This window comes from Manis javanica, chromosome 1 (genome assembly GCF_040802235.1).
Source record: "Manis javanica isolate MJ-LG chromosome 1, MJ_LKY, whole genome shotgun sequence".
Taxonomy (NCBI): Eukaryota; Metazoa; Chordata; class Mammalia; order Pholidota; family Manidae; genus Manis; species Manis javanica.
Window position 1 is genome coordinate 159,890,695 of NC_133156.1, and position 26,872 is coordinate 159,917,566.

General features: G+C 49.5%; 1 protein-coding gene across 1 annotated transcript in view; it reads left to right on the forward strand.

Annotated features, from left to right (window-relative positions):
• The window catches only part of LOC108403796 (regulatory factor X8), a 59,543-nt gene extending 32,906 nt beyond the window's left edge, over positions 1-26,637 (forward strand). The window contains 10 exon segments of the mRNA XM_073215015.1: positions 386-499; positions 1,365-1,515; positions 3,521-3,580; positions 3,798-3,884; positions 4,786-4,932; positions 7,085-7,179; positions 18,164-18,255; positions 18,792-18,901; positions 22,043-22,356; positions 26,461-26,637. Coding sequence (XP_073071116.1) covers positions 386-499; positions 1,365-1,515; positions 3,521-3,580; positions 3,798-3,884; positions 4,786-4,932; positions 7,085-7,179; positions 18,164-18,255; positions 18,792-18,901; positions 22,043-22,356; positions 26,461-26,637 — 1,347 coding nt within the window.
• Positions 26,638-26,872: the final 235 nt, after the last annotated feature.

Consider the following 26,872-nt stretch of genomic DNA (forward strand, 5'->3'; position numbering starts at 1 on the left):
GGAGGCTTCTTTGATGACATACTGTTACACCTCTCCTGAGCTGAAAAATAATTGAGGTCAGTCAAGGAACATTTACTTTAAACTCTGGTCTAGGCCCCTGCAGCCAGATCCTCATCCTATCATAATCAACAGGAGCCCCCTAGTGGGCAAAGACAGCCTTCCTTCCAGAAAACTTCATGAAAATTCCATTCCAGGTGCCCAGCTGGATTGCTGGAGGGAATATAATTCTAAAATACAGCTTGTAAAAGCTGATAGGCAAAGCTATACATTAATTGTAATAAAATTAATGCCATTAGCAGTTGGGGCTGACTAAGTATACAATGGGGGGTTAGTCTCACCAGGCACAAAATTTGTTGTCAGAGATACCTTCTGTTCCTCACATCAGGAAGAGGATTTGCTTACTTCCTTCTGGAAGTCTCTGCAGCAAGACACAGTCATGCTCATGTCATTGCCTGATGTGGACCAGCTCTTCAAGTGCTACGATGTACAACTGTACAAGGTAGGAAAACGCTTGTCTGAGTGGCTGCTTTGTGTCCTTTCCAGAAATTGATACCAAATGCTGGGTGAGAACTGCAGCCCTCCCTCTCCCCAGTCTCTGGCGTTCAGGCCCTCTGAGGGGTAAATAGTGGAGCTGATGGTCCATGAGCCTCCTGATCTTTCCCTAAAACTCAGCTTTCCCTTTTGAATTCAGTGAGAGTCTGAGTTACCTCATGTAAAGGAAAAGCTGATACCACGGTGACTTATGTTCCAGTGACCTGTGAACCCTGAGCTAAGTCAATGGTCTTTCTCTGGTAATTTTAATAGAAGACACCTTTTTAAAATGAGCAATGGGAATGATTGCTCTGGGGCATACATAATGGCCAGAGTTTCCTGGTTTTTTTAAGGTTCTATCTGTAGAGTGATTATTGTAGTTTGGGGTCTGTAACATATAACTTCTGTGGTGAAAACACAAAGATAGTCATAAATCTTTGCCTTTTATTTTATTATTTTTTAGGAAACAATGTAATGCTTCTAAGTTTTTAACTTAGGTTGAAAAATTGGAGGCTGGGTTCGGCCCATTAGTATTTGGGTCTGACCCAGCTAGTATTGGATGGCATAGTGTTTTTTAAAAATTTGAAATTTGAAAATTTTATTTGAAATAACTTCAGCTACCAATATTTTTAAATCTCTGAACAAATGCACCTTCTGGCCACATGTCCCACAAGTGAGCTGTGGGTCAGGCTGCACGGCAGCTGCCCCCTCAGACCAGGCGGGGGTCTTCTCTCTAAGCCAGTGGCACACATGACCTGTGGCCTTTGGCCACATGTAACTCAAAGACACCTGCCCTGGCGCACATTCACAGTATCTTAACACTTTTACTGTAGGGAATCGAGGACGTCCTCCTTCATGACTTTTTGGAAGATGTTTCTATTCAGTACCTGAAATCTGTCCGGTTATTTAGTAAGAAATTGAAGCTGTGGCTGCTTAATGCTTTGGAAGGTTTTCCGGCCCTCTTACAGATCTCCAAACTCAAAGGTAGGTTTCAATGAACAAAACAAAACAAAACACCAACAACTCTGTGAAAGCAGATGAAGCATCTAACTTTCCCACTGGGGCAGGACAGCTCAGCGGCCAAGTCATGCTTCTCCCCCGTCATGTGCTGAGTTACAGTCCTCAAGACCTGACCTGCTCAGACCTTCTGGCTTTTTCTTTAGTGCCAGTGATGGATCTATCCTCAGCCTTTTACCAATTCCCCCTTGTGAATAATAATATGGACTTTCGGCACATCCAAGGGGTTCGCAGTGTAGAAACGGTGCTGTTGACTGTCGTGAGGTGGGGGGATGGGGAGGCGGGGGGGACCCTCCCAGGGGTGGGTGGGACCCTGGGACCCTCCCCTTCCCCCTCCTGAGCCAGCTCCCCACAGGCCCCTGGGCTGCTTGCCCCCTGAAGCAAGGCTGACTGGGGCAATGGCGCTGGGCCTTCCCTCCGACGCTGTGCTCTCGGTGACGCCCAGTGAGGCTCCAAAGAGATTCCTCCCATTTCCTTAACTGCCCCATACCTGTGGGGCCACACCTGTGTGGTCTCGGTCTCCCTGTTGACTTCCCAGGACACATTGCTTCCATCGGCTGCCAGACTGTAGTCTCTGAGTCCTCCCTCCACGGAGCTGTTTGCTCACAGCTCAGGTGGCTTCCCTGAAAGGCCAGCACACGCCTGCTGTGCAGTCTGTGCTTATGGTCCTGGAATTACCTGTTTCCTCTCCCCCACCTTTGGGAGGCTTTCCCTCCGGTGCCTGCTCCACCTGGGCAAGGCCTCCTGACAGGCAGCGCCCCCTCCCCACGCTGGTCCTCTCTTCCAGGGCTGGATCAGGGCCTCTCCCTCCACCAGCGCCCCCACCCCACTTACTGCCCCACACTTCTACAAGCCCTGCTTTCCTTGCACACCATTTGCTGTCCGAGCGCCCACAGAACCGGGCCTGTCTAATATTCCCCTCTGCGCACACAGGGATCCTTCTAAAACTGGTCTCCTCAATTAGAAGCTTTCCTTGACCCCTGGGGAACGGATGATACACTCTCCTTCACCAGCTTTGCGGAGCTGCGCCCTGCTTGCCTTCGGGCCCCATCTTCGGCCCCATCGCTGTCTCCGCCCCCTGAGGGCCTCCCATGGGTGCCCCCAGCAGTTGTCCCCAAAAAGGCCCTCATTCCTGCTGCTCTCTGTGCCCAGCCTACCTCCAACCCCAGCTCACCCCCACTCCCTGCCACTCCTAACTTACACATTGAAGCATGGACTGAAGGTCGCCTTCTAAGTGGCACCAGTCACTGAGCACATTTTCTCCCCAAAGGCCTCTCCCATCCCTGCCTCCTCACTGCCCTCTCCCCACCCCAAAGACTTCTCCCTTCCTTGCCCCCTCCCTGCCCTTCCCCCAAAGGCCTCTCCCTTCCCCGCGCCCTCACTGCCCTCCACGCCCCCCACCTGCGCCCTCACTTTGCCAGGAGCTCAGGCCCCCTGTTGGGAAGTCCTTTGCATGTCGGGTGACCCATCCTCACAGGGTGAGCCCTGAGGGTGGGTTTGCCTAGGATTCAAGGAGCCAAACCTTTTGGGAAACACACTGCAGGCGTGTCCCTCCTAGACATCTGGCCTGTGAATCAGTGGATTCATTCAAGAGGAGGCACCACCCCCTCTCTCTGGTTTCTCCCTTCATCGTTTCCTGTCCTTGGGTCACTTTCTGAGGAGAGCGCTGGGGAGATGAGAATGTTGGGGTAACTCTGGGTTCCTGGGCAGAATTCCTCAACTCTTTCGCTCAAGCATGCCAGATGCTGGGGTTACATAATTTTTCTGGCACAGAGGCTGTTTCTGTCCACCTGCCCCTGCCAGAGCCTCCTAGCGGGCAGTGGGAGGACCAGGATATGCAGAGGCCTCAGTGTGGGAAAGGGGGTTTAGGCAGCGTGCCCTGGCCTCCTGGACCTGCCGCCCCTTCCCCATGCTTGTCCCCAGAACTTGAAACTGCAGCACCAATAATGGCCGTGTGTATTGTTGTTGACAGAAGTTACTGTGTTTGTCAAAAGAATAAGAAGGTAGACGTACCTTTTGCAACATCGCAAAGGTAGGTCTCGGCCATCCGGATGGGAGGGAACCGAGCAGTTTGCTGAAGGGACGAGCGAAAGCTGGAAGCATGCCCTCGAGCAGGCGGCAGCTCCATGTGCAGGGAGGCCGATTCCAGCCACCTAGCAGGCAGAGGGCACAGGGGCCCCTGGCTGGGGGGGCCCGGTGCGCACAAGACTTTCAGTTGGACGCCACCCCTTGCTCCCCTCCTGAGAAAGGCTGTGATCAGCACGCTCTGTCCGTGCGGGAGAGACAGCAACATGAGCCGGCCAACATTCTGGAGCCCCAGCTGGAGACCCCTCAGGGTGCGGCCCAGGGCCAGCCAGTGTCGGGGTGAAAGGACGTTGTAGCGGAGCCCAGGACAGACAGAGTCCTGTGGGTGGCCCTGAGGACTCGGTGTGTCCAGATTTCCAGGTTCCTCATCTCTGCCCCTTTGTCTCCTGATTCCATAGCTTCCATGGTAGAGGAAGGTAGAGAAGGGCTTAAAAAAATCTTGTGTATAGTAATGCCAGCAAGCAGCCACTCAGGAATCTGCCCTGAACTCCTGGGGGCACCAGATCAGGGCAGAGCTTGGGACTGTGGCTCTGTTCCAAATCGGTCCCAGCTCAGGGGCAGCTCAGCCGGCCTGTCTGTTTAAGCAACTCCTTGCTTCTCACACAAAACTCTCGCTAGACCCTGAGCTCCGGGGCCTGTTTCCCATTCTGCATCCCAGCCCACCTGGAGTGCCAGGTGCAGACTCTAGAGCGAGCCCACTCTGCACCCCGCCTGTACCCTTACTGTCACTGGGAGAGTCACTTAACAGCCCGAGGGGTGACGCCTTCCACAATCAGTCAACATGATTGCTTCTTCAGAAACACATGCTCCTTGCAGACCCTCAGTCACCCACTCTTCCCACTCCAGAGAAACAGAGGCTCGTTGGGTGGGGGGCAGAGGATGAAGAACGGGCGGGGAAGAGCTGGTATGGGCAGGGGGCCCAGAGCACAGGTGCCTAAATGCCGATTTTCAAAATGGTGGTTCTGGAATGTGTGGGATTCCAACATCTTCATTATTATTTGGGCTTCAGTTTTAACAGGTAATACCCAAACCCACTTTTCTTTTTTCTCAACAACGGAGTAGTCTTGGTGATTTGGACAGGGGGGATTGGGTGAAAGTACAAGGACAGACTCTATTAAGTGATATGCTTCCCCATTATCTGTAGACTATGAGAGGTGTTGGAGAATGACCGGCGGGTCCACATTTTGAAGTCAGATCTATGTGCCATCATCAGTCAAGGCACTTTGGATGGTTCTTAGAAAGCCCTGGCAAGGGATCTGAGGGGCGCGGATGACCTGGAGATGGACCCGGAGAAGCAATGTAATCTTCCTTCTGCAGCCTGCAGTATCGGGGCGTTTGGTCTATATTTGGGGTCGGCATGGCCATCATTAATTTATGAATTTCTTAGTAGAGGTAGAACACAATTTACTCTTTGATATTACATTCTGTCTGCTCACACCTCTCTTCCTGCCGGGGGTGAGGAAGACCCCCAGAACGCTCTTCCAGACCTAGAGGTGTCCACCAGGCTGCAGTGCTCATGCATGTTTGTTGAGTGAATGAATGAAGAGATGAATGGATGCTGCTTGAGAATATTTCTTTCTGAAAACCAGCCTGGAGTGTCTGCTTTAGAAAAAGAAAACTTGCGCATTGATCTTGTGCCTGCACAGATTCATGGCGACTGTCTGAAGGGGACTGATTCAGCGGCCCGCCTTGCCAGATGCTGCCATCACTACTGTCAGCATCAAGTATTATTTTTCACAACGTGAAGTTTAACCATGGTGCTTTTATTGTGTTTCACTACATTACAAACAAATGGTATTAAGCATGTGGATATTCTTGCCCTTTACTACCTGATCATTGTAATTATTTTCCAAGACAAAAAATTCCCTTCCACAAAGAGCTCAGCAAGCAGGCTGACAGCATTGTTAGCTTGGCTGCCTGGGAATTCAGATTAGTAACAGGAGTTTGCCCCCCTTGAGGGAGAACCTGGGAGCTATTGCAGGAGGGGAGCTGCTAAAGGTTCACAACCCCATCCCCCAGACCATGAGCCAATCTCTGGGCCTCTGCATGAGAGTCACTGGCAGGGCAACATGGGGGCCAAGCTCCAGTTTGTGCCCTTTCTGGACACCCCACCAGGATGCCCCAGGAAAGCCTGGCAGCTTCCTCCTCTGTGGGCGACCCCATACACTCAGCTCTGCATAAAGCTGCCTGCCTCCCCGGGGCATGTGAGCGCTTTCAGTGGTCCTCTGTGGCTTTATCCATCTTGGTCACCCGCCATCGTGCTGGCACATGGTGACCCTGCAGTGCGTCATGATCGGATGGGTACGTGGATTCAGCAATGTATAAAAGCACCACAAAGTATCTGGTTCTCTTTTTTCGACCTTGAAGTACAGCCGACTTTGGTAGAATTGTACCAGTTATTAAAATATTGAAATAGGGCCACGCTTGCTGGTGAGTAGCCTCTGCCTCTGCCCGCCTGTCCCTTGATTATCTCCCCTGCCCCTGTTGCCTGGCTGTCCCCAAACCCAGGTCCTCCTGTGGAACACACCCCTTCTAACCAAACCAGCAACTGAAGGTGAACAGCTAAACCCAGCAAACTGTGCAGCTATGGACAAGTAGTGCTCATTAGAATAGGAGCCCAGAAAGCCACTCCCCGAGAAATCCCAGGTGGTCACCCAAACACTGCCCTTGCCCCCAGCCTGAACCCAGGGAGCCCCAGGAAAGCGTGAGGCCTCATCCCCGGGTGCTGCTCGCTGGCCGCCCAGGGCTCCTGTGCTCCTGCGGGCATCTTGTGTGTCTTTCCAAGAGGGCAGCAGCAGGGAGACTGCACGCCAGGGGCCACTGCAGACCCCTGCCGGCAAACATTAGGTGTGCCTGGAAGATCTTCCCAATGAATCCTGGCCAAGCCCCAGCCCGGGCCACGACAACCTACGGTGTTTTCCAAACTCTGCTTAGTACATGCCAGCATCACAAAGGTGGAGACCCAAGTCCCCACGCCACACGTGTTCCCGCTCCATCCTTCAGGTCTGTGCTGAGTGTGTAACCCCAGGCAAGGCACGTCCCTCAGTGGCTTTGATGTCCACCATCAGTTAAAGGAAATTAACAAACTACTCCTTTTGTGAACATGGCAAAGATAGATGAGGTCATGTCTGTACCGTGCAGTGAGCTCATCTGAATCTGGGTTCTGGATAATTATAAGGTGTTGTTATTATTTCAAAATATTTCTCTCCATTTCAACAAGTGGCAGAGGTGTTCCTAAGAGGCAAAACCATGTAACTCTGAACTAGATGACCACAGAGGTGACATATCCCGCCTCATAATGCATCCTTTATATTCAAAATGATTGTGAGGCCCCAGGGAATTCCTTTGAACTATTGTTCAGACGTTGGCTCCTAGGTGTCCTAATATACAAATACCTACAGAAAGATTCTACATTGTTCATGACATTTTTGTTTGTTTTGTTTCTTTATAGGCTTAAGCAGTTTAATTGCTTTGCTGGGAACATCAACAGACCTCGGTGTATTCCTGAATTGTCTGTCTTCCAATCTCCAAGCATATGTCTTCCAGGTACAAAACCACAATTTTTTTTGTTAGCGAGAAGAAGTAGGTGTTGGTCATTCCAGCTACATTATAGTACCAACTGCCCATGACCCGGTGGAATGACAAAGAGTGTTCTTTGGCCAGAAATGCGTCAAGTCTGGGGAAGGTGGTTAAGGATGGGGAAGTGTGTTTCACTTCCGTAGCAAGACAGGAACCAGAGGCTAGCATACCATGCAGATGCGTGTGTGAGGGTGGACATGTGTGTGCATGGGCAAGCATGGGTGTGCTCAGGTGAGCAAGGGTGGGTGAGCACATGCTTGCAAGTGAGCATGGGTGAGTATGTGTTTGCCCTAAGTGAGAGGGTGTAGGAAGAGGAGAAGGAGCTTGTCGGTTTGGGAAGAAGAGTGCCTGTGTAGGTATTTTGCAGGAGCGTCCCAGTGAAGTGTCAGGCTTGATTTCACAAAATTAAAGATGAATTGGTTTGGAGTACCTTGGCCCTTCTGGTCAACATGCCACTTGGGAGTTACTTCAGTAGGGTCCTTGGCTGGACTGTCACCTCCGTCTACACCAGCAGTCACATAGAGCTGGGAATGCCATCAGAGAAAGCCACAGCGCCCTTGCCCCAGGGGGCCCACAGCGGGTGTCAGGTGAAGGGTCCCCACCAGTAAGATGGCGAACTTCCGGCTTCTTTTCGGGGTCCTCGGTTCCCGCCGGCGCCACCTGAAGCCCAATCACCTCTCGCCCCTCTCCCAATCCCAGCACCTAGCCAACAGCCACCAGCCCCGTAGAAGTAACACCACAATCACCCTATGCCCCATCCTATATAACCCAGCACCTTTCCCTAATAAAGCGGAACTCTCCGGTGAATTGCTGTTGTGTGTCGCTCCTTTCCTTTCATTGGTGCTGAAACCCGGGAGACAGGACACCCCAACTGGGCCCCGTCTTCCCCCAACACCAGCAGCAGCTTGCCCTCGTCCTCTTTTTCCGGCGCTGGCTCATCACACTCACCACTCCTCTCTGGCCTTTAGGTAAGTCCCCCCCGCCCCCCCCCCGCCCTGGGGTGGGCCACTCTTCCCTGAGCTATCGCAGTGCCATTGACCATGATCGTCCGGCAAGGCCCTGACGCTCAGGGACGAGGAGGGAATGCTCCCCGCCTCAGGCCTTCACGGCTGCGGCGGACCCTCAGGCCCCTCCTCCAAAAGCCATAAACCCCCGCCTCAGCTGAAACTTTTTAAGCAAAATTTCCCCGGGGTGGGCCACTCTTCCCTGAGCTATCGCAGTGCCATTGACCGTGATCGTCCGGCAAGGCCCTGACGCTCGGGGACGAGGAGGGAACGCTCCCCGCCTCAGGCCTTCACGGCTGCGGCGGACCCTCAGGCCCCTCCCCCGACAGCCATAAATCCCCGCCTCAGGCCTTCACGGCTGCAGCGGACCCTCAGGCCCCTCCTCCAAAAGCCATAAACCCCCACCTCAGGCCTTCACAGCTGCAGCAGACTCTCAGCCCCCTCCCCCTCCAACAGCCATAAATGAGGTGACTCCTTTGCGGATGAGAACGCTCCCTTTCCCGCCCCCTCCTCCTTCTGTTCCGTCCGCCGAAACCTGTTCGGTCTGCCGAAAACGCCTAGAGCTAGGTACCTCGTGACTCCGGCACTCTGCCTTCTTAGGGAAGTCTGGGTGACGACCCACACTTCCCAAGAAATTCCGACTCGTATACGAGTTTCCGCAGACCACCAAGGATCATCGGGGACGCCCTTTGTCTCCTTGTGGTCTGCCTCCAGTCCGAGGATCCCCGTTCGTCTTCCCCTGTTTGTCTCCCTCTCTGTCCTTTAGCCATTTTGTCTCCTTGTGGTCTGCCTCCAGTCCAAGGATCTCCATTTGTCTTCCCCTGTTTGTCTCCTTCTCTGTCCTTTAGCCATGGGAGCCTCCTCATCCCTCCCTGAAAGTTCACCTCTTGAATGCCTGCTTAAGCATCTAGCTACCCTCTCCCTGACGCCTGATATAAAACCAAAACTCCGTAAATATTGCTCCCAAGACTGGCCGACATACCCCCTAGACAATAACAACCAATGGCCTGCAGGGGGAACTCTTGATCCTAACATCACTCGCAATCTCTTTAACTACTGCCAGCGCCTGAGAAAATGGAAGGAGATTCCCTATATCGAAGCTTTTCGCCTCCTAGCTCAAAATCCCAGCCTCTGCACCACCTGCTCCCCGCCCCAAGTTCTCCTAGCCTGCAAGCCGTCTCCCTCCCCTCCACACACTCCCAGTCCCTCTTCAATTACCTTTGACCCGGCCGCCGCTGCCGCCTCTTTCCCCATGGCAGAAGCCTCCCGTCCTCTCCCTTCCCCTTCTTCTCCTACAACAGCCCCTCCCCCTTCCTCTATCGCCGCCGCCGCCTCCACCCCCGCAGAAGCCTCCCATCCTCTCCCTTCCCCCTCCTCCACCATCTCCTCCTACACCTCACCACCTCCTCCTCCGTCCCCCTCACCTTCCCCCCTCCCGCAAATCGAGCCTGAGCCTTTCAGCCCCCCTCTAACTAAGTTCCAAGAGCCTCGTCCGTCTTTGCCCCCTCAGATTCGGTCCCGAGAGCCTCCCAAAATTATCGCGGCTTTGCCCCCATTACCTGTTTCCCCTGCACAGACTGAGCCAGAACCCTTCAGTCCCCCTCAGACTCGGTCCCGAGGGCCTCCCAAAATTATCGCCCCACTCCGGGAAGTAGCAGGATCCGAAGGCATCTTGCGCGTTCACGTACCTTTCTCCTTAGGAGATTTAGCCCAACTAGAGAAACGCCTAGGTTCCTTTTCCACTGATCCCACGACCTACATCAGGGAGTTTCAATGGACCCTCCAGTCTTACAGCCTCACGCATCATGACATTTTCATGCTCCTGGCCAATACTCTCCTCCCTGAGGAGCGTAGACGAGCTTGGGACTTCGCCCAAATGCATGCTACCGAAACCCACAGGACTGACCCCACCTGTCCCCCTGGTCCCACTGCTGTCCCCGAACAAGACCCACACTGGGATTATAACACTGCTGTGGGTCTCCACTCTCGAGATATTTTTGCCTCCTGCTTAATAGCAGGTCTAAAAAAGGCAGCTCGTAAAGTAGTCAATTTTCAAAAGCTCCAAGACATAATTCAAAAGAGAGACGAAACCCCCTCCGAGTTCTTAGATAGACTCACTCAAGCCCTATTACAGTATACCAGCCTGGACCCAGAAACACCTGAAGGAAGACAGGTCCTTATGACATACTTCCTAGCTCAAAGCTACCCCGACATTAAAGCTAAACTCAAAAAGTTAGAACAGGGCCCCGCTACCCCACAGACTGAGATCCTAACAGTAGCCTTTAAAGTCTTCCATAACCGGGAGGAGGAGAAAGAACGCCGTAAACAAAAAGCTGATCAGGCCAATTTCCAGATGTTGGCCCAGCTGATAAAACCACAACCTGGGCGCCCCTCTACAGACAAGCCCCCCCCAGGAGCTTGTTTCAAGTGCGGAAAAGAGGGACATTGGTCAAGGGCGTGCCCCTCCCCCAGATCTCCTACCACCCCATGCCCCAGATGCCACAAAAAGGGCCACTGGGGGTCTGATTGCCCAACCACCCGAAGGGGAGGCTGGACGAACAACCCCCATCCTAAGCCCACCCTAGTGGGGCTGACAGAAGATTGACGGGGCCCGAGGGCTTCTCGCCCGACCATTTCCATCACCAAACAGGAGCCCAGGGTTACTTTATCAGTAGACGGTCGCCCCATCTCCTTTCTCCTAGATACAGGAGCCACCTTCTCAGTCTTGCGAGAATACCGGGGCCCTACCATGCCAGCCATTACTCCTATAGTCGGGGTAGGAGGTAAACAGATTTTCCCATTAAAAACCACCCCCCTTTTATGCACAATCCTAGACAGTCCCATACCTTTCTCCCACTCCTTCCTAGTTATGCCCCAGTGTCCCATCCCTTTACTAGGACGGGACATCCTTTCCCTCCTCCATGTTTCCATAACTATATCCAATCCCACAGCCCCCAGTACTCCCTTTCTGATGGCCCTCATAGCCGACAACCCCCCTCTACCCAATGAAAGCTCCAGTTCTGCCCTTATACACCCTGTAAATCCCAAAGTTTGGGACATTACAAGCCCCTCCATGGCCCTATGTCCCCCTGCCTCTATCAAATTACGTGACCCCTCTCAGTATATCTGTCAGGCCCAATACCCCCTAACCACTTCAGCCCTCATAGGCCTCCAACCCATCATTCAAGATCTCTTAAACAAAAACTACCTCAGACCCACTCACTCCCCATTTAATACCCCCATATTAGCTGTGAAAAAAAACAATGGATCTTTCCGCCTTGTCCAAGACCTTCGCCTCATCAACATAGCCGTTGTCCCTATCCATCCCTTAGTTCCAAATCCATACACCCTTTTATCGCAGATCCCTGCTTCTGCATCCCACTTCTCAGTCCTAGATCTCAAGGACGCATTTTTTTCTATCCCTCTAGACCCCTCCTCCCAAGATTTTTTTGCCTTCACCTGGACGGACCCATACACCAGACATTCTGTACAGCTTACTTGGACAGTTTTACCACAAGGCTTCCGAGATAGTCCCCATATTTTTGGACAAGTCCTAGCTCAAGACCTCAAACAGTTTCACCATGATCACCCCGAGTCCACTTTATTACAATATGTAGATGATCTTCTACTCTGCAGTCCCTCGTGGGAACAGTCTCAACTTGACACTGCGTCTCTACTTAACCTTCTAGCTTCCAGAGGTTACCGAGTATCCCCTGTCAAAGCTCAAATCTCTTCCCCTTCTGTCACTTACCTTGGATTCCTTCTGTCTCAGCAAAGAAAGTCCATTACCTTAGACAGAAAACGACTCCTCTCTGACCTGCCCGTTCCCAAAACCAAGACAGAAATCCTTTCCTTTCTAGGCTTGGCTGGGTATTTTAGAGCGTGGATCCCTAACTTCTCCCTGTTGGCAAGACCCCTATACGACCTCAGCAAGGGCCCCCCTGAAGAACCATTATCATCCTCACCCCGACACTCCTTCATTAAGCTCCGTCAAGCCCTTGTAAAAGCTCCAGCTCTCCATCTCCCTGATTTGTCAAAACCCTTCTCATTATACATTCATGAGAGGTCCAGTCAAGCTCTAGGAGTCCTAGGCCAATATTATGGCCCATCCTTTGCCCCAGTAGCTTATCTCTCCAAGCAATTAGACCCCACAGTTCGGGGATGGGCCCCCTGCCTACAGGCATTAGCCGCTGGACAGCTCTTGCAGAAAGAAGCTCACAAACTAACATTCGGAGCGCCCCTTACCATTCTGTCCCCACATCACCTAAAAGATCTCTTAACCTACAAAAGTTTACAGACTCTCCCCCTCTCCAGACTCCTGACCTTACTGTCCTCTTTCCTCCAAAATCCAAACATTTCTTTCCTCCCCTGCCCGCCCTTAAATCCGGCCACTCTTCTTCCTCTGGCCTACTCTCCTCATACTCCCTCGCATGATTGCCTGGAAGCCCTTCACAACTTCCTTCCGTGCCACTCCACGATCTCCGAAGGAGCCCTCTCACACTCCGACCTCATCTGGTTTACTGATGGGTCCTCCTTTAAACATGAGGGCATCCACTACTCAGGATATGCAGTAGTCTCCCTCGAAGTGTCATTGAAGCACGAGCCCTACCCCCTGGTACAACCAATCAGCAGGCTGAACTCATTGCAGCCACCAGAGCTTGCACTCTGGCCCGGGACACGTCTCTCACATTGTACACTGACTCCAAGTACGTATTCCACATTCTCTTGTCCCACGCGGCAGTATGGAAAGAACGAGGCCTCCTCACCACAAAAGGGAATTCCATAACTAATTCAGCCTTAATTACTAAACTTTTAGAGGCTTCACAACTCCCACACCGACTAGGCATAGTCCACTGCAAATCACATCAAAAAGATGACTCCCCCATTGCAAGAGGTAACAACAAGGCCGACAGAGTAGCCCGGTCAGTTGCCCTATCAGAAAACGCACCAGACAACAATCCGTCTGCCCTTGCAGTTTTAGCCTTATCACAAGACGCCCTCTGCTCTCAGGACAAAGAGTCTCTCTTCCGCCTCTTACATGACCTGTTCCATCCCAGCCCCCAATCCTTAATCCATTTTTTACAATCTTTTTTTCCTCTTTCTCCTGAAGACAAAACCCTACTTAACCAAATCACCTGCAAGTGCACCATCTGCCAACGCACTAACCCTAATACCCCCCTCAAAGCCCGACCCTTCCCAGCTCATCAAGCAAGGGGTAATGTCCCCGCTGCAGATTGGCAAATAGACTTCACAAACATGCCCCCTGTATGACGTACCAGATACCTACTCGTGCTAGTAGATACATTTTCAGGATGGGTCGAAGCTTTCCCCACCACTAACAAACGAGCATCCGTAGTTGCCTCTATCCTCCTCACCCAGATCTTTCCTAGGTTCGGGATGCCCACTTCCCTCCAATCAGATAACGGCCCTGAGTTCACTGCCCAAATTATCCAAAACCTCTCCAAGTCGCTCTCACTCCCCTGGCATTTACATTGTCCTTATTGACCACAAGCTTCAGGAAAAGTAGAAAGAGCCAATAGGACTCTAAAAGACATCCTGACCAAACTATCTCTAGAACTACACCTTGACTGGGTTCGCTTACTTCCCTTAGCTCTACTCCGCATTCGAGCCCTCCCAAAGAAACCTTCCTTCTTGTCACCCTTTGAAATCATGTACGGCCGCCCGATTCTACCCCCGGGGCTCCCTTCCCACAAAGGACCAATTCCTCCCAATATAGCCCTTCCACTACTCTCTCTCCTCCGCACTGAATTGTGGAAATATCAAGATTGGCTCCTTCCTGATCCATCCGCCTCCCAAAATCCTCCTGTCTTACAGCCCGGCCAACTAGTGTTTTATAAGCCACCAGAAGATCAGCCCTCTCTCACCCCGAAATGGGAAGGTCCACACCCAGTTATTCTCTGTACCCCCTCGGCCGCCAAGCTCTCACTGCCTGATAACTCTGTCACCCCTTGGATTCATATCTCCAGGTTGAAACCAAATACCCAAGACTCACCTTCTCTGGACACCCAAGACCCATCAGTCACAATCCAGAGTCCTTCGGATACAGCCCAAGACGCTGTCTACTCTACCACGCCTCATCCCTCTGATCCCTTAAAGCTCCGCATCTCCCGTGCACCCTCTGTGCCATCCATACCTGAATCATGACTTTTTCCTCCTTTACTGCTCTCTCGCTTTTTTCCCTCATTCCTATTGTCTTCCCTGCCGCCCCACCCTCCTTTGTATGGCGATTCAAAGTCAAGCAGACTTACACACAGCATCAAACAAAAGTTACTGCCCTCATTGCCACATCAGACTGCCCTCTGAAAGGCTGCTCTGAGCCTTTGTACCTCCACTTTCCTCCCTCCACTGAAGTATTCATTTACAGCTACCTTTATTCTCCCTACCTCTGCTTCCTCTATGACCAAAGACAAGCCTATTGCAGGCGATGGCAAGACACCTACGGGGGATGCCCCTACTGGTCTTGCACCATTCACTACATGGGTGACTTCCAGTACCCACAGTATTACTCCTCCAACCGTTTCATGAAATATCCCAACGGCTCATTCTCCTTATTAATCCCAGATCCCTGGGACTCTCGATGGGCTGCTGGAGTAACAGCCTCAGTTTACTACAAGGGGTCCTCGACCCCCCATGGTACCCTTCATATCTCTCGAGAGTATGTTCCCTCTCGCTCCCAGATCTCTCAAGTTGCATCAGATATCAGACATTCCGAAAAAGTCATTATCCAAACTCTTGACGGCGCCTCTTCATCTTCTTATTCCTCCTACTCTTGGTTACAGCTCATTCAAGACACCACCATCTTTCTCAACCACACCCTCAACACCGCCAATTGTTTCTTGTGCGCATCACTACAGCGCCCACTGCTGGCCGCCGTGCCCCTTAATATTTCCAACTACTCCTTCCATGCAGAAGGACAACCCCTCCACCCCCTGGCAGACATACCCCTATGGGAACCAGAATACCCAGATAATCTCACCATCCACCACTGTGTAGGCCCAACTCCACCCACCTCCAGTGCACTTCACTGCCTCTCTATCTACACCCCTACCTCTGGCTCTAAGACTTTTACGCAACCAGGACACTTCTTTTGGTGTAATGGCAGCCTTTTCAACTCACTACCTCTCAACTCCGATACACCCTGCATTCTCGTCACCCTAATCCCACAGCTTACACTTTACAGCATGGCAGAATTCCTTGAGCTCCAACCTCCCTTGCACTCGCGCACAAAAAGGGCTGCTTTCCTTCCCATCATGGTCGGTATCTCTTTAATCACCTCAGCCATTGGGGTGGGGTTTTTGGGAGGAGCCTTGGGTCACTCTCTATGGGCAGTTAGAGATCTCGACGCCAAACTTGAGGGAGCCCTGACATCCACTGCCGATTCCCTAGCCTCTCTCCAAAGACAGGTCACTTCGCTAGCTAAAGTCACCCTTCAAAACCGGCGGGCCCTAGATCTGCTTACAGCCGAGAAGGGCAGCACCTGCGTCTTCCTCCAGGAAGAGTGCTGCTATTACATCAATGAATCCGGCATTGTAGAAACTGACATCACCAAACTCACTGACCTTGCCTCCAGCCTCCACTCTGCTTCCAATTCCAACCCATTCTCTTCAATACTAACAAACCCCCTCCTCACCTGGCTCTGGCCCATTGCAGGCCCCATAATAGTCATTCTTCTCGTCTGTCTCTTCTTACCCTGTATAATAAAGTTCATCAAATCCCAAGTTGGAAAAATCTCTAATCAAGCTTTCAACCAGCTTTTACTCAGGAACTACCAGCTTCTGGCCACGGAAGACCCCTCACCCTCACGTGACCTCCTCACCACATGCTGAGATGGACCCCTCTCTCCGCTGGAAACTATTCCTGGAAACAATGGCCGCAGACGCCTGGCTCCTGACACCTATATCCTCTTGGCATCATTGGAATCAACAGGTCCTCAACCTATGGTTACAGGGAACCTTCATTGATTTCCAACCTGAAGAAGTCCACATCTACTCATCCTTACTGTGGGGAGTCCTATCAACCCTTTCCTCCCAATCCTCAAACCCTCACTCCCTTCTCTGCCCCTGTTCAGCAGGAAGCAGTCAGAGAGAAAGCAACATCCACAAACCCATAGAGGAGAAAGGGGGGAATGAAGGGTCCCCACCAGTAAGATGGCGAACTTCCGGCTTCTTTTCGGGGTCCTCGGTTCCCGCCGGCGCCACCTGAAGCCCAATCACCTCTCGCCCCCCTCCCAATCCCAGCACCTAGCCAACAGCCACCAGCCCCATAGAAGTAACACCACAATCACCCTATGCCCCATCCTATATAACCCAGCACCTTTCCCTAATAAAGCGGAACTCTCCGGTGAATTGCTGTTGTGTGTCGCTCCTTTCCTTTCATCAGGGCCGGTGGCTGGGGAGCTGGGGCTATGCCTTAAAACTTAGACCCAAACAAGGCAGCTGGGGGCCTCCTGCCCCTTGAGACATCATCCTCTGAAGGCCAAGGCAGTTAGGAAAGGCTTCCATGGGGCAGGCAGGGTTTAAACTGGGACATGAAGGGTGGGTAGGATTAAAATAAGCAGAGAAAGGGAGACAATGCTCACGAGAGAGAAGCAGACATCTCCGGAGCAGAAACGAGGACTTGGAGAGCCTAGAACTGGTTGCAGGACTTTGAGCTTCTCCACAAGCTAGGGCCACCTTTCTTTCCTCCCCGTTCCCACCCCACCTGGCCCTGACCTTCCCTGTCTTCCCAGTGAGGAGAAAGGGCAGAAACAATGACTGAGTCCACTAGACCACAGGGGATCAGGGGCCACAAACCTCCTGGACATGAACCAGAGAACTCAGGAAGGAGCCTGAAAGCTCCCTCCAACCTTGGCAGGTGTCTATTTCCCTTTTTTGCTTCTGGAAAATAATCATTCTGGATCTATATGGTTTTTATTCTTCCTCATTGGTCTTTGGCAAACCCTCGTGGTAACAGTGGTAACATGTCTAGAATCGCACTGCTGCAGAGATGTATTCATTTGCCAGGTGGTCGCTGATAGAAGCTGTCGATCCTCAGTTGTTTGGTTTGCATGCGCACTCAGCTTCAAACCTAACCAGGATGAGCCCACTGAGGCCATTAATACCCACTGGGCTCGCCCTGCATTTTGGACCGTGCAGCATGCTGTGTGCCCTCATCTGCATCATCGGATCTGCAGCCTTCACAAACAAGGCATGTTAGAAAAACGGTATTTTTCTAACTGCGTGCCTTTGAAGGGCTTGTTTCTGTAAAACAGCTTGACTGATAAAAAACAGACTATTGTCAATAAAATACTCAGACTGTTAAAATGCAAACCCTTGGGCTTGTCGGGGATTACTAATGGCTTCGGTGGTTAGCAATCTGGCATGTGCTCGCAGAGGAAACATTTACCTGTGCATGGGTTTCTTTCCTGTGGTTCTCGTGCAGTTTGAGCCCCGGAGTAATTTCTCAGTGTAGAACCTGAAACACACTGGTGGTAAGCGAAGGGCAGGCCCAGTGATATTTATGGTTCACGTCTAATCGTGCAGGGAGCTACTTCTAATGGCCTGAGCTACTTCTCTCCAGACTGTTAGAAAATGCTCTTGTGTTTGTTGAATGCCAGGCTTCCTGCCAAGAGCCCCATTTCAGGGTCAGAAACACCAGCCCAGGAGACCAGGAGCTCTGCCTGGGAAGGACACCTTGCCACCCACAGTGCAGGGCAGCCCTTCCGTATGTCAGGGCTGTCAGTGGAGCAGAAGGGCAGAGAAGCAAAGATGAGGAAGGCCATTCCTCCTTTCTAGCTAGTCTCAGCATCTCTTCTTCAGAGACTTGTGGCTGAGTCAGTGGGTGGTCCACACGCAGGTGATGAGACTCAGGAGAGGCTTGGGGGGCATTCATTCCAGCACGAGCATGTGAAATGCGAATGACTCCACTGGTCTGTAATTCATTTGAAGTGTGGCCCAAGGCTCAGTCTAGATGGGGAGTTTTTTAGTCTGCTTGTAGAGGCACCTCGTGGTACCCAGTTTAGTGCCACTCAGGCTGTCAGGTGAATGACCTTGGCTCCACTGGACACACAGGTGGGACCTTTCGGTCCTCCGCTGATTGACACAGCACCGTGGCCAGCTCCGTGCTTTCCAAAATCAACACCAATTTTTTTCACATTGCTATGGGATTCTGGGCCACTTTTTCACAACATCAGACTCAGCAGATGTCAAATGGCCTGCCACCCCTCCATGGCAGCTGCCACATGGATTTCAGTGAGGCTGCCCTGCCCTGTTTATGTCATGCTTCCCAAGTGACCCTCTTTTTAAAAATTGTGTGGGATTTAAAAAAATGTAAACCAATTTCCTACCTCCTTCCACTGCCTTCAAAGTGTTCTGCCAGGCTCACCAAGTCCACAGGTGATGGAGCAAGACCAGGAATAGGACAGGGTGCCCCTGTCTCTGTCCTCACCTTATTTTTCCTTTTCATTGTGCCACTTGAAAATGTCTATGCATGACAAATGTATGCATTTGAAAACATGCTCTTCTTGATTTCATCATAAACTGCAGCATTTTTTTTCACAAAAATTTAATATCCAAGCATAAGCAAAGAGGAGTTTATCAAACTGGCTGCCAGCTTCCAGCTGAGATGGAATTTCCTTCTCACCACCATGAGCAGAGCCCTGACCCTGTGCCACAGAGACAGTTTTGGTGAGTCAGAGAACACCAGCCATTTCGCAGTCTGCCTTTAAAAAATGTTTTTATAGCATAAGTATATTCCACATTGCCATGTAGAATCCAGTCACCTACTTTCAACCTTCTTACATAAAATACAACAGGGACACAGAAAACCATACAAAACCTTGCTAATCTTTTTTTTAATGGCAACAGGTAGCCCATCAAACAGTTGGACCGTGCTTTTCTGGCCAAATCCGTCACTGCTGGACGCATTGTTGTCTTCAAATTGTATGCTTTGGGATATTTTGAGGAAAGCACCAAGGGAACAGATGGAGAAAAAAAATGGGTTCTTTGGGGCACTCATATTTAAATTCCAGAAATAACCATTGTATGCAGATGGTGGAAAGAGTGAAGCAATATCCATTTTGCAAACTTACTGGTCAAACAGATGGTCTTTCTCTGTCAGGGAAGGTGCCATCTGACATATCTGTGGGGCAGACGCGGCACAGAAGAGTTGTAGGAAAGGAAATTCACCAGGAAGCCCTTCAGCCTCGTAGAAAGGATCATTCATTTCAACAGATCTTGAGTGTGTCCCTACAAAGTCCCAGGAACCTTTCCTGGATGCTGAGCACACAGCTGTGGACAGACGTTTCTCTTCTCTATGAACTTCCACACTAATCAGAGTGAGAACCCCTACTCCAGAGAGCTGCCAGGTGCCCTCACAGCAGGTGGGCAGAACAAGGCCTAAAAGACAAACCCCATTCTAGATCTGCTTTGCAAACACTTTGGAGCTCTTTTTTTTTTTGATACAAAATATTTATTTAGAGAAAATATTATGTTACCTCTGAATCAGCTGAAAGTTAGTTTTATTACTTTGTAGCACTTCATTATGTAAAAACAGATCTTCCAGGTTACAAAATTCTTAATTTAATATTTATAAACATTAATATAAAGGTGTAGAACCTCCCCAGTTATTATTAATATTGATAGATCATTATGAACTTATTCTATATACTAAATGTACTCTTGTGCAGAAGACAAAGTACTATACAGACTTTTAAGAATACAAATAAAGCATAATATTGCTTGGTTAGTTATTGAGAAATGTACTTTAGAAACATTAGAGCTGCTGCCCAAGACATATTTTAGGATTCATTTTTTTTTTTGAGAGGGCATCTCTCATATTTATTGATCAAATGGTTGTTAACGACAATAAAATTCTGTATAGGGGACTCAATGCACAGTCATTAATCAACCCCAAGCCTATTTCTCAACAGTCTCCAATCTTCTGAAGCATAACGAACAAGTTCTTACATGGTGAATAAGTTCTTACATAGTGAATAAGTTCTTACATGGTGAACAGTGCAAGGGCAGTCATATCACAGAAACTTTCGGTTTTGATCATGCATCATGAACTATAATCAAGTCAGATATGATTCGTTTGATTTTTATACATGATTTATAGGTGAATCCCACATTTATCCCTTATTATTATTATTTTTTTTAAATAAAATGCTGAAGTGGTAGGTAGATGCAAGATAAAGGTAGAAAACATAATTTAGTGCTGAAAGAGGGCAAATATAGATGATCAGGTCTGTGCCTATAGACTAAGTATTAATCCAAGCTAGACAAGGGCAACAAAACATCCACGGATGCAGAAGATTTCTCTCAAAACAGCGGGGGTACTTCGGAGCTCTTTTGAGGGTTGCTTCTATAAGCTGCCATATAGGTGACACCCATTTGCAGTGAGGCTCTCCCCTTTAATAAAGTCCAAAATGACTCTGTGTTATGCTAATGCTTTTCCACAGCAAAGTGATACAGCAGCGTTCATGAGCAACCATGGGAAGGAATCAGGCCCTGTAATTGTTACTTTTCCCCGTCCACCCTCTTTGGACCTCTATCTGAAGTCAAAGTATTAACACCAGTAGTTTTTCCTCTTCACATGAAACCATGGTTTCATAAGGTTAAATAAGCCAGGAGTTGGTGGTTGGACTTATGCCAGAGCAGGTCAGACCATCCCACAGAGCCAGTATCTCTCACTGCATTGTCAAGGAATAATGAACATTGTGTAAGGCTTTGAAATTGACAAAAAAATTACTTGAAACCCACAAACAGCTTTGAAATAAGCAAAATATACCTTTATCAATTATCTCCACCTTTCACTGTCTGAATTATTTTATAACTCTATAAATTACATCAAACTGATTTTAATACAAATGATTCTCCACAGATACGCAAACTGGCTGTGTCAGGTGGATGCAATGGACTAGAGCCCTGAGAGATCCATTTTGCATCTACTCATATTGTCAGCTTTCTTTACTGTCTATGTTGTCCTTTGAATTCTCCTTTGAACCATGTGCAACATCTTACTAGTTCCCTCATTAGTTAATGAGTTACATGGAATGTTTGGCACGTGTCCATTATGTATCTGTATAAGAATTGTGGTTTCATCCTCATTAAAAAATTATCTTTTAGCAATTATAATAGGCCAGATCTCTCCCTCTGCTTCTTGGCAGAACATTAACTGTCCTTTTCTTTTCTGGAGGATCAAGGACACAGACTGTTCAGCTGTCACATGCCCTCCTGTCTCCCCTACATGGTCTCTCCGGTGACAGCCCTTGGGGGCCCACGTGAGAGAAGGCCTTTTGGTGCGGAGCACCAGCCACTTCCCTTACCCACATCCCTCACCAGGAAATGCAGCTACACAGGCTGCAGGAGGGGAGCAGCACTGCATTCCCAGCATCGCCAATCAGCAGTCAGGTCCCTTCTGCACTCTGCTTCCGCATCTCCTCCCTCCCCAACCCTTACTATGCTATGTGCCAACCATGGGGGGCCAAGGGACACATTCTCCAGCTCTGGGAGTAGCACCCATTTCTCTGCAGGATTTGTTTCTCTCCCATCTCACACTGTATGGGTTTTAAGTTCCCTGTCATGGCTCAGATTATTTAGCTCTCTGCACTATCTGTCCAAAAGCCATCTTGCTGGGGTCCTCTGGGCATGGAATACTGCATGAGTGATGGGCCCTGCCCAGAGCCCCTCCGGGTCAGCTAGAGGAGTGAGGCTCTTGCACACAGGAGTTAACAGTCCTAGAAACATTGTTAGTTCACAGTTAGATCTGTTTATTTCTCCATCTGTCTATGTAATTATTCATTTTTGGTTGTTCTATAAATCTAGGCTCCTGGCATCTGTTTCATTTGCTGCTTTTGGAATACGTGATTCATATACTTCAGTCATGCATAGAGGAGGAGGAGGAAGATGACACGGGAAGTCACAAGGAGATGCTACCGGATGACCAGTCTCTTGTCCAGCCAGACCAGGCACTTTCCCGACCTCCAGATGCTTCACCAGCTCAGGGACATGAAAGCCCGGGTGTGGATCTGCACCAGGGGACACTGAAACCCACGGGCCAGAGCTGAAGCCCTGTGGGTGTGAACAGTGTGGTCCTCAGGGTCCTGGGCTTCCTCGTGAACACTGCCATGGACAATAAGGTACAGACCCAGGACCCCAACTTCTGCACAGTTTTTTTCACAGGAAATAAGAATGACCAAGTGGCTAGGAAACCCATAAAGATGATCTTGTCCAAACGACTCTGAAGAACCCCAGAGCCATCTTTGCTTTAAGTGCTTTTGCCCAAGGTGATGATAACAGTTCATCCATTGATCGCTGGTCAGCTCGGATGCATCAGGCATTGGTTTGTGCCTGGCACAGTTACAGGTGTGGAATATTTGGATGGCCTGGTTCATGCTTTCCCTGAGCTTATCTGGCATGATTAGACTAATTGAGCAAAAGATCACCACGAGCTGATATACTGAGTGGTATGCACAGAAAATGTCTCTGGCAAACACTGAATAGTCTGAATAGAAAGGACTTTGAAAAGATGGAAATGGGGTACATCTTGAAAGATTTAAAAAATAAGAATTGCTAGCTGTCTAGCACCTACTATACATCCTCCATATAATTTACCTTGGAGCCATACAATCCTGCATAGTATCTCTCTTATCATTTTCATGTAGGGATGAGGAAACTGAGACCCAGAGAAGCTACGTGACTTGCACAAAGTCACACAGCAAGTAGTTAGTGCAATAGAGATTGGAGCGCTGGCTGGCATGATGAGTCCATTCTTCTCCTGCAACACCAGGTCAGAGGAAGGTGGTCCATGCCCCCAGGCTGGAGAGGTCAGAGACAGGGCCTGAACACCAGGAAAAACTGCCAGACTGATGCAGGAAGCAACTGAAATTCCTCCACTGAAGCAGGGGGCAGGGGCAGGGGCCAGGAGTGTAGAGTGGGCTGCTAGTTTACAATAAAATCTTTACAACTATTGTCTTAGAACTAATTCTAAAACTTGTGTATACATGTTTGGAAGTTTAGCCACATCACATAGTATTTCCTTTGCACCCGCAAGTCCCCCTTTTTCACATGAGGGGTTATGCTTAGTAGGAGATGATGATGGCAGGATGTTGTCCACAGCCTGGGTTAGTGGTCACCGCCATGGAAATGAGTCACAGCCTGAAAGTGTTCATGCCCTACAGTCCTCAGAATACAGAACCTCCCAGGGACCTTTCTTTTGGAAAAACCCTCATTCCGAGTTCTCCAGAGCGTAGACAACATACAAACTATTACCGAGCATTACTCAGAGGAGACACCGGGCTAGACAAAACTAAGATGAGCAGAAACAGAGGACATGTATCTCTCAGGCTCGCAAATTCTGTCCGTATTTCATCTTTGTTTTCTTGCCTCGCAGTAGTAAATTCCTACATCCAGCTGCCTCTAGGCTCTTGGTGCAGTAGATTTAGACCTGGGTCTATAAATAAGAAATTCACTTCCTCTGTGAATGTGAACGTGAAGCAGATGTGACCGATGAGCTGTGAAATAGGGAAATGCTGGCCCCCAGTCGGGGCCCCAGTGGTGGGGGCTTGGGGGGCTGGGCCTCCTTAGAAGAGGAACAGGGGGGGACAGTTAGGGCTGGTGTGCCAGGGCTGTTGGCAGAGGGAAGGCCCAGTTACATCTGCAGAAGGGACCGGTTGGCCAGGCTGTGCCCAAGGCGATGTCTCTGCTGCTCCCTGACCTCTGGAGAGTGTATCCCTCCTGGTAACAGGGCCCTGCAAGGGCAGGCCTGTGGGAAGCTTCCCTGGAGAGTGTACCCCTCCTGGTAACAGGGCCCTGCAAGGGCAGGCCTGTGGGAAGCTTCTCTAAGTACACTGTGGGGCCCTAACAGGATAAGCATTTGTGCTGGATGCTCAGCTCTAAGTGTGCAAGATTCTTAGAACATAGTGAGTCCCCATAAGCTCTCCACTCCTGGCTGGGTGAGAGCTAGGACAGTGGGCCATTGGACATGCCCCCTGGTCACCATGGTGACTGGCAGCCAATTTTTCCTCTTCAACCACAGATGGAAACAAGTGGAAAGCAGACACTAATGACCTCCCTGTGCTGGGCATGTAAGTACAGCCTTCCAGCCACCGGTGAGATGGACTACCATTGCCCCCACTTCACAGAGAGGATGGCTGAGGCTCCCGACGAGTCAAGCAATGTTCCCAAGGTCACCTCGAGAATAATCGGCAGGACAGGGATTCAGACTCCACAGATGCACTTCCAAAACTGTCCTTCCCTAGCGCCCTCTCTCCCCCCAGAGGGTACTAAAAAGTACTTTCACTCCAAAAGCAGGGAATTGGAAATAATTAAAGTATCTTCAAGTCTGATGACATAGTATGTGGGCAGTTCTGAGACATAACTTCCTGGGCTCCAATTCCCTGTCTTCCACCTTCTTTGCTGAGAACCTTGGGCAAGTTGCCTGATTTACTTGTTCCTCAGTTTCCTTATCTACAAAATGGGAAGAATAATATTTAATAATAATAATAACATCTAATTCCATAGGAATGGAATGAGGTTTAAATAAGGTAATCATTGTAAAAATTCTTAGGACCTAGTTAGTGCCCATAACCGTAAATGCCCATTATTTCCCCAATAAAACCTCCTAGTCTGAGCACCTTCCATCACACTCTCTATACCCAATCTCCTCGCAGCTCCAAAGTTCAGCACTGGGGTTTGATCCATATTTAATTGGTGGAAATAACAGAGGAGATATTAAATACTTCATTGAACTATACAATAAAGCAATACAGGCAGATGAATGTCAGATAATCTGAAGTACTGTGCATCAGAGGTTAATTAGACCTGCCTCTGTTTGTGCCTGCCTGCTGAATCAGTGCTAATGCTTACACAATCCAACACCAAGAAGTTCTGCTCAATTGTCATTGCACTCATTATTCAGTGCTTGCACTCATCATCAACAAAAAACACATGCCCCGTGTCCCAGCTGCACTCACCTACCATGAGTTAACACCCCACTCAGCCGGAGGTCTGTGGCAGCCTCATCCCTTGAACAACTGAGTGCTACCCGTACCTGTGGGACCAACTGAGGTCTGCATCCCCGATCGCCATACCCATCTGTCACTCTTCTACACTCCAGCAACCTTCAGAATAGTAAGATGCCAAGGCGTGTTTAAGAAGAAAGTAAAAAATCATACTGATACAAAATAAGGAATATTCTTTTTAAAAACATACTACACAGTTTTCACTTCAGGTGAGACTCAAGGATTAAAGCATGGCAAAATCTATTTCTAATAAAAGACTCTTCATCTACAGAGAGGGTGGTACAGGTGACTTTTTGAGAGAGGAAAATCATCTCTTCATTGGGTGGTGATGGTAAATGTCAAATTTAGGAAGAAAGGGTGAGAAGTATATTTTCATTAACCTTGTGCCTGAAGTTATCTTGTGCACATCTTTGTCAAAATAGACTAGCTTATGGGGGTGGGAGTGGTGATTGATGAAATCAAACCAAGAAAATACATGTCTTTCCGTTTGAAAGTGATCCTTTCCAAGGATTTGCCGATCCCCCGAGGACCCTGGGAGCTAAGGGAGGACGGTCTACTAGCCTTTCTCTGACGGGAGACTTGCTCAGGCAGGTCAGATGACCTCTCTGAGAGCTGGCACTTAAGCTGACACCAGAAACTGCCAATCCCTCAAATCTATTACAGATCAATGACTGTTTTCACAAGTTTTTCCCCTTATCTACTTATGGACAGGTACATTTGAAGGAGGGTAGAGGGAGGGTCTCTGTGGGAATATCAGCAACTGAGTCAGCTCAGAACCGCCAGGACTGCAGAACAGGTGTCCATCTTGAAGGCAGCTGAAGGGATGAGCATCCCAGCCACACAGAGACCCTCGGACCCCTCACAGGCCTCCCTTGATCTTCCCAGCTGATGCTCGCTCACCCAGGTCTTTAGGGGGGGATGTTGGTTTGATCTCAGTCGCAAACAACTGCACATCCCTCATTCCTTTTCCGAAAGAGAGCACACCTGCTCCCCTCCCCAACACGGCCCCTCTCTCTTGCACGATGCTGAGGTTGAGATCCCATCCATGAAGTCATCACCAAACCCTAAGCATTCCCCTGAGAAATTAGGACCTCATGTAGTAGGAGTAAATGCACAAGCTACCTGTTTAGGGCCAAGGCCAAGGCCAAGGGCCAAGGGCAAGGACATGGTGGGAATAAGTATAACTTTCTCTTTTCTTTTTAAAACATTTCCCCCTTGCAGCTCATCCAGGTATTGTTGGAAGACGAGGCCACAGGAAGCAGTGCAAAGCTCATCCTTCCTGTCAGACAAGAAGCCCTCATCACCCTAAGTGATGGACAGAAATTTGTGATTCACATATCAGATGTACCCCAAAGCTCTGAAAATATTTATTTCGGGGAAAGCAATGCTAATATGTAAGATTATTTATTTGACTAGGACATAGAAAAACATAGATTCTCCTGCTTAAAGATACATTAAATGCTAGATATATTAAATGCTACATCTAAATATTAGATGTAGCATTGTCTATATTATGTTTCTATGTATTTCAAGGAGGTGATTTTGATGAATCATATAAACTGACTTGGAGAATAGTTTTTGTCTATGTTGTTTTTCTTTGGGACTTTCCAAGTATTTCTATTTGGAGACTTAG